The sequence below is a fragment of the Callorhinus ursinus genome, unplaced genomic scaffold, assembly GCF_003265705.2.
Source record: "Callorhinus ursinus isolate GAN/ISIS: 27379988/994484 unplaced genomic scaffold, GSC_fseal_2.0 scaffold11, whole genome shotgun sequence".
Taxonomy (NCBI): Eukaryota; Metazoa; Chordata; class Mammalia; order Carnivora; family Otariidae; genus Callorhinus; species Callorhinus ursinus.
Genome location: NW_027397073.1, coordinates 40349955 through 40357367, shown reverse-complemented (window position 1 = coordinate 40357367; position 7413 = coordinate 40349955). Strand labels below are relative to the sequence as shown.

Genomic DNA, 7413 nt, shown 5'->3' with positions numbered 1-7413 from the left:
CGTCTCCCCCTCTGACTTACTCCCCTTCATTCTTCCCCTCCTGCTATCTTCTTCTTCTTCTTTTTTTCTTAACATATATTGCATTATTTGTTTCAGAAGTACAGATCTGTGATTCAACAGTCTTGCAAAATTCACAGCATTCACCATAGCACATACCCTCCCCAATGTCTATCACCCAGCCACCCCATCCCTCCCACCCCCTACCACTCCAACAACAGGGCTTTATTTATCAATAGTTAATCATTCTCTAAACAGTGCCTAGGAAACCAGCTACTACAGAACAAAACAGAAAAAGGTCAATAACCAGGAAAGAAGAGCGAAAACAGGTGTTCCAGACATATACCTAATAGAAGATAGAAACTATAGGTTTGTACTGTCTATCTGAGCTTTACAGTGGCCAAAGACAAAGATAAAGGGGCAGTATAAGATTTAAAAAGAAACCATGATAATACCCAAGTAACTGTGGTCCATAATTCTGGTCTTCATCCTGTGAGTGTCATTTTAACACCTGGGTCAGTTATCAAAATATTATAGTTTGATTTATTATCAGTATTCTAGAAAACCTATCCTATAATGGATTCTAACCATGTTGATCACAGCCTATGTTTGCATATTGGTCATATGTGAATATCTTCAAAAACTAGAATAAAAATTAGTCATTGAATGAATAGAAGGAGGAAAAAACTATCAAAATGTACAACAGAAAACTAAAAGCAAGGGCTACTGTTTAGGTACCTAAGCAGAGTATCTGCACAAGCACAAGCCAACCAGATGAAAAAGTGAACTAAAAGCCCGATTCCTATTCCTTGGTCCTCTGCCCTTTCTAATAAACTATATTAACCCAAAATTTGTTCCAAGTAGGTTAGGAAAAAAATTTAATAGATTTATATTTGTTTTCAGAAGTGTCATTTTGAAGAGAAATAACATCTAAGGGATGGCATTAAAATAAAGAGCAAAACAGAAAGTAAAAATATACAAACAATTATTGCATTTCAATTTTGAGTATTTTCCTACAAACACAGAACTCAATAAGGATCCTGAATGGAAGGCTATAGGCTGGACTGGGAGTCTTGTTCACGGGGACAGGGTAGGAACAGAAAGTTGTGAGCCTTTTCTGAAGGACATTTACTTTTGCATCTTGGGATGTGTAGGAGTTGGCTGAATGAAACTGAGATGAAAAACGTTTTGGGAAGAATGAATAGAATGCACAAGAGTCTTGGGTTAGGAAGAAACTTGTTCCAAGAACTACAAAGAAGCTAGTGTGGCTGGAAGGTAGTGAGCAAAAGCAAGGGTGGCTTTGGGTCATTGAAATAAGCAGAAATCCATCAGGTACCACCTCAAAGAGTCATTCATTTTATTCCTCTATGCTGCAGCATCATCATGGAATATAAGCAAGAATTTTCTCCCTCACACCATTTACCCCAACACCCATGATGCTCTGCTGTTTCAGATGTCTCTGGGAAAACGGCAACAGGAACCATATGTATCGAAGTACCTGATGTCAATGATTACTGTCCAGTTGTTTTGGCTGAAAGTAATTACATATGTATTGCCTCTCCATCGATCCTTATCTCTGCAAGAGATGTTGGTGATCATTCTTATGGGTCTCCCTATACTTTCTGTGTGGTTGATCAGCCACCAGGGACAGCTGACTTGTGGGAAATCACATCAATAAATGGTAAGTAGAATGCAAACTTGCTCATCTTTAAGACCAAAAGCAAAAACAATGACTAAATAGTTAGTCAAGACATGTAATAACACTTTCTATCTCTGTTTCTATGATTCTTGGCCATATTCATAATAAGTAAGAATATCTTTCATATTCACACTTAGGATATTTGGAAAATTTTTGAACTGAAATAAAAGTAAAAATGTTTTATCAATACTGCAATTACAAATAGTAGTATGTAAATATCAGTTTATCCACCATTTTGTGTACATGGCGTGCTACACCAATATTTGATCAGTTTGAAATAAACAGAAACCTTGACTAACTCACCATAGGTCACAATTTCCTATTTTGAATTATTTCAGGCAAATCACTTAACAGTTTCTGAAACTCAAGTATCACATACATACATCTATGTATTTGGTACTCAGGTACATAAGATCAATGATTCTTTTTAGAAAGAGTGATAAGCTCAGACTTTTTGTAAAGGTAAAACTTTAAATCCAAACTGCTCAATATGGGAAGAATGGTTAGGCAAACAGCAGAACATATTATTCAGATGTAGTATGAACAACATTAAAATTAGAATTATGTGAAGCATTTAGATACAGAGAAACACATAAACCAAAGTATTTAAAGAGTAAAGATCTCCAAGTAGTAAGTGTATTGTGCTAAGTGTTGCTATGTAAAAATGAATGCCTGAAGGTACTGAGAGTGAATTTCAGATGACATAACATTTTATATACTTAGGTTCTAGTTCCTTGAGATGTTAAATGTATAATAGAAAATGAAATGCTATAAGAGAACCTCATTTGGGTTACAATAGCTCTCTAATTTCATATTCATTTGAGGCAACACTAAAAGATGTTTAGGGGGTGATGGGATGAGGGTCAGGCCCTCATATTTCAGAGGAAATATTTCCCACCTCTCTGAAGCCGCTAAGCTTCTCCATTCAGAGAATGGAGAGACCCTAAAAGGATGCCAGAAAAAAATGCCACCCTCAAGGACTTCGTCAAAAGAGGAAATTAAGCAACTTGTTTTCATAATAATACTTTTTGGCTCTTTTCCACAAAACCACTTTAATATTTTAAAAAGCTAGGGACATTAAAGTAACCCCATTAAAATCAAGACAACTTTGAATTCACCCTTCCTATAAAGCCCAATATCCCATTCTTAAATAACAACTGCTAACCACGTTTTCCTCATTAAGATCCTAGATATTATGAGTAAAATCATTTTTAAAAAAAGGTTCAATGTGGAGGTTCATAAAGGTATTCAAATTATATTATAGATTTGCCAATAAAAAATATAATCACATTGGAGACAATATTCCTAGAGTCCTATTTCGATGTTAATTTTAAAGAACAGAATAAACTTTCACCTAATGTGCTATAGCATTGCACGTTATTCATCTCTTATCTTGTGCACAGGTTACATTTTGGTAGACATAGCTGCCTTATCATATAGCTAAATGAAATTAAGAAACCATAATATTTATAATTATTGCATGTTATGGATCAATCAACATTCGTGATTTAGGTGTAAATTTAATCATCTCTAAACCGTCCCTGGGTTAATAAATAAATTTCAACCATGTTTTAAGCAATAATTTCCATGCAAATCGATAGGCAATGGTAGCAAAAAGATTTAGGAAAATAATAGTTACTGGAATCATTTAAATTTAAATGATAGAACAGCGACTTTGAATAAGAGATCAACAAGTCTTAAGGAGGGTATTTGCAAACCATAATCCTAAATAGAAGACTTTTAATATGCCTTTCTGCTCGATAGTCTTCATTCATTGGACAAATATTTATCAAATATTTATATAATATGCCAAATATTGTTGCTCTGGAAAATAATCAACAGGGTCCTAGCCTGCTTCAGAGAAATACCAATTCAGCAGGAAGAAGTATTCAACAATTCATTATAAATATTAAAAAAAAAATAAGTAGAGGGTGCTGTATGACTAAGGGAACATGATAAAAATCAGGCCCTAGGTGAGTCTTGGGTATTAAGAAGGGTTACCGCAAGGAATTTCAGTTTATTTTCTCTTTCCTCTCTTCCTTTTCAGCTACCTCTGCAATCCTGACGGCTGGACAGCCTTTAAATCCCATAGTTTACCAAACCCCAATCATAGTGAAGGACAGCTATAACCGAGTGTGCGAATTGCCACAGATTGTGGTGTTAGAGGCCTGTGATTGTGACAACAACCACATGTGCTTGTACTCTAGTACCACAGGCATCAATGTAGAGGACGGCAGCTCAGCTACCAGTGACATATATGGGACTGTTACTGATGAACAAGCTGGGGGTTCAAATGTCGGTCTCGGACCGACGGGGATTGGCATGATCGCTATGGGACTCCTACTACTACTTTGTAAGTACTGGATCAAATCCCCCTTTTCAGCAATTTTTCAAAATAAGAATGTAACCAGGCTCACTGCGGTGGCTAGGTTCATTTGACCATGTCCTTTTGGTATCTGTAGCAATTCTCAGGGGAATTTGGAAGAAAACAGTGGGACTAATAAGGGCACGTACTTGTTCAGTAATGATAACTAGAATTAGTGAGGGTCATAGAGATGAAAAACACAAGCAAATTTCTAAATATAATACAGCAAAACATAGAGTAAATCCCATCATGAAAATTTCAGCAACGTGCTTTAAGAGAGGTAAGAAGCAATTCAAGTCCAAGTGGGAAAGGTTGGGAGTCTTTATGGAGAAAGTGGCTTTGACCCAGACCCTACACACTGAAGATTTTCTTAGAAGGAGGATGGCATTTGAGGGAAATCTGAAAGGAACAACACAAACATAAACAAGGAGAGGGATGGAAAGGCATTGAACACTCAGGAAATGGACAGCAAGGCAAGCTAGGAGCCATCATGCAAGAATGTTCCCGATAAGCCAAACATTCTGGGCTTCAGTCCACAGGCAACGAGAAATCAGTGAGGATGTGTGAGATCAGGTGACCTGTTCATGCTGGCATAATAAGAAGCAGGCAGAAGAGCCTAGAAGAGAAAATGAGCCTCTGGACTCTTGATAGGAGTGTCTGCAAGTAGGACCAGGGTCATAGGAATGGTGAGGTCCCTAAGCAAACACCGCCAAAAGGGTCCTCCACTGCCTATATCATTTTTTAAAACATGTAGATCCTCAGAGAATTAATACATTTTAGGCTGCGCCTGCAATACTTTAGATTTTGTGGACATCAAAAAACTGGATTCTAAAATTAAAGCAGACCAAATCCTTCAAACTATAATATGAATATGTTTCAATGGAGAAGTACACACTGAAACTTTACCATTTTGAGGAATGAAAAAATAACATGACTTTTGAGCAGACCTTCTTTCTTAAATTAATATGAACTTTCAAGATTATACCAAGATCATGAGTGATTATCATAACGGTATTAGAGATATTTTCCCAGAACATGCCCAATAGCAAATGAGTCGAGGTGTCAGCTTGCTTTTAAGCCAGCAAGTCTCCGTCTCAGCTGCACATCAGAATCATTGGCGATCTTTAAAATTAATCCTGTTCAAGCAGGAGTAATCAAGATGAGACCCCAGGTGTGGCATGTGTAAGCCCTCTGCTGAGGCTAATGTGCAGTTCAGGGATAAAAACCCAGGATCAGCCACATTCCCAGTGGACTAACACTCAAAATTTCACGCCTCCTCCTTAATTAGGCCAAGAAAGCATAAGAGTTGTGAAGTCGATTGTAGAAGGGGCATACCCTTGTGGAAAAAGTTATTTGTTCTCAACAGAAAAGCCCAGGCTGTGGCCTGGTGGGGGAGGAGTAGTGTGATGGAGAGAGGAGGGGTCCCCGCCCAAAATATCTTCTCAAACGGGCTTCATTTAAGACTTTTGATGTTTGCTCCAAGTGAGATTAACTATTTCAACAAAATCGATAAAAGTCCTGATTTAGCAGCTTTGATATTTTCATCGGTACCTCTAACTAACTCAGTAGAATGCATGTTATACTAGGGAATTAGGAAAGTATAAAAAAACAACTAGAGTGGACCCAAAGAACTAAACTGAGTATATACTAGAATCTTAGAAAAGTTAAGAAATGTCGATATTTAGGGGCACCTGGGTGCTTCAGTCATTAAGGTCATGATCCCGGAGTCCTGGGATCAAGTCCAGGATCGAGCCCCGCATCGGGCTCCCTGCTCAGCAGGGACTCTGTTTCTCCCTCTCCCAGTCCCCCTGCTTGTGTTCCTTCTCTTGCTGTCTCTCTCTCTGTCAAATAAATAAATAAAATCTTTAAAAAAGTCGATATTTATGGATTAAAGTGCAGAATTGAGGTAAATTTTTCATTATAGTTTGTAGACAAAAATCTTAAAATAATAAATGTAAATAGCTCAATTAAATTTAGTGGGTGATATTTGATTGACTCAAAGTATAAGTATAAGGGTTGAAGAGGAGACCTATTTCTAGGTCCTATACTGAAATTTGTATTCAGTCCTTCTGATAGCATATACTGATTATGTATTTAACTTATAAGTATGTATATGACTTTTGGTTACATAGGTTTGTACATATTGGTTTTTATATGGATATGCAAATAGATATATATACATATCCACAGAGACAGTCTATGTGTACATTTATACATATCCAGGTACTTGCGCATCTACACATGCTCTTGGAGATAAGTACATATTTATTCATATGTATATATATCTAGCAAATACATATACAGACACAGACAATTATATGTGTGTACATGAGGGGCTAGGAATCAGAAAACTGGATTTGAATCCTGGCTCTGCCAGCAACCAGCTGGGAGTGCTAGAGCAGAGGGAAGAAAGACCCTTATTTCCTAATCTATCAGTAAGAACCCTGATTACAGGATGCCTAGCTTCAAAAGTCTATGTGATTTGGTGGTTTGGTGTTTATAAACATGGATATGTATATTCAATCCTTTAGGGAAAACTGATGCTTTCTTACACTTGCATTTAACCCTTTGGTTCTCAATATAATGCCACGTTTTTCAAAAAAGGAGACATTCAGTGACTTCCTAAATTAGGCAATATGTGTGGACTCTCTTTCCACTTTCTTGGGTAGTGTCACCACTCTTGCTGCTCATGTGTTGTTGCAAAAGAAGACAGCCCCAAGGCCTGGGGACGAGGTTTGCTCCTGTGCCAGAAGGGGGAGATGGAGTGATGCAGGCTTGGAGGATAGAAGGCGCCCATCCCGAGGACAGGGTGAGTGCACTGACATGTTCCAGGGAAGTGTGGGATTTCAGTGGAACTGAGCATGTCTTGACAACTATACAAGACACAGAAATAAAAATATGTCAGTTTTTATATGTTTAACATAAAGCATGCATTTTAAAAATATTTTTCTTTCTTTTCAGGATGTGTCAAATATATGTGTACCCATGACAGCTTCTAATACCCAGGATCGTATAGATTCTTCTGGTCAGTGGACAACAAATTCTGTTGTTCTTTTTTTTTTTTTTTTACTTTACAAAATTATTCCACCAGATAAATTTCATGTATAAGTAATTTTAAAGAAAACAGGATGTCTGCCAATCTCTTTGGATGACAGTATAAAGACAGGGAAAGTTACTTGTTTGAAGTTAGCACTCTCTTTTTCTTAAACTACAGGCAGCGGAGTATGGTGTAGCAATTTAAAAGGCAAACTCTAGAACTAGAATGTTTGAGTTTGATGCCCAGCTATGTCTTTGGGCAGCACTTAACCTCTCTGGGCCTCAACTGCCTTATCTTTGAAACTGAGTTTGTGAT

The 7413-nt window shown here is 37.3% G+C and overlaps 1 protein-coding gene and 1 long non-coding RNA gene across 2 annotated transcripts in view; one reads left to right on the top strand and one right to left on the bottom strand.

Annotated features, from left to right (window-relative positions):
* The window catches only part of LOC141373745 (uncharacterized), a 147157-nt gene that overhangs the window by 64893 nt on the left and 74851 nt on the right, over nucleotides 1–7413 (bottom strand). The window lies entirely within an intron of this gene.
* DSG4 (desmoglein 4) overlaps nucleotides 1–7413 on the top strand; it is a 41075-nt gene that overhangs the window by 29004 nt on the left and 4658 nt on the right. Inside the window, 4 exon segments of the mRNA XM_073898539.1 lie at nucleotides 1451–1678; nucleotides 3744–4049; nucleotides 6731–6870; nucleotides 7023–7086. Of these exon segments, the coding sequence (XP_073754640.1) occupies nucleotides 1451–1678; nucleotides 3744–4049; nucleotides 6731–6870; nucleotides 7023–7086 (738 nt within the window).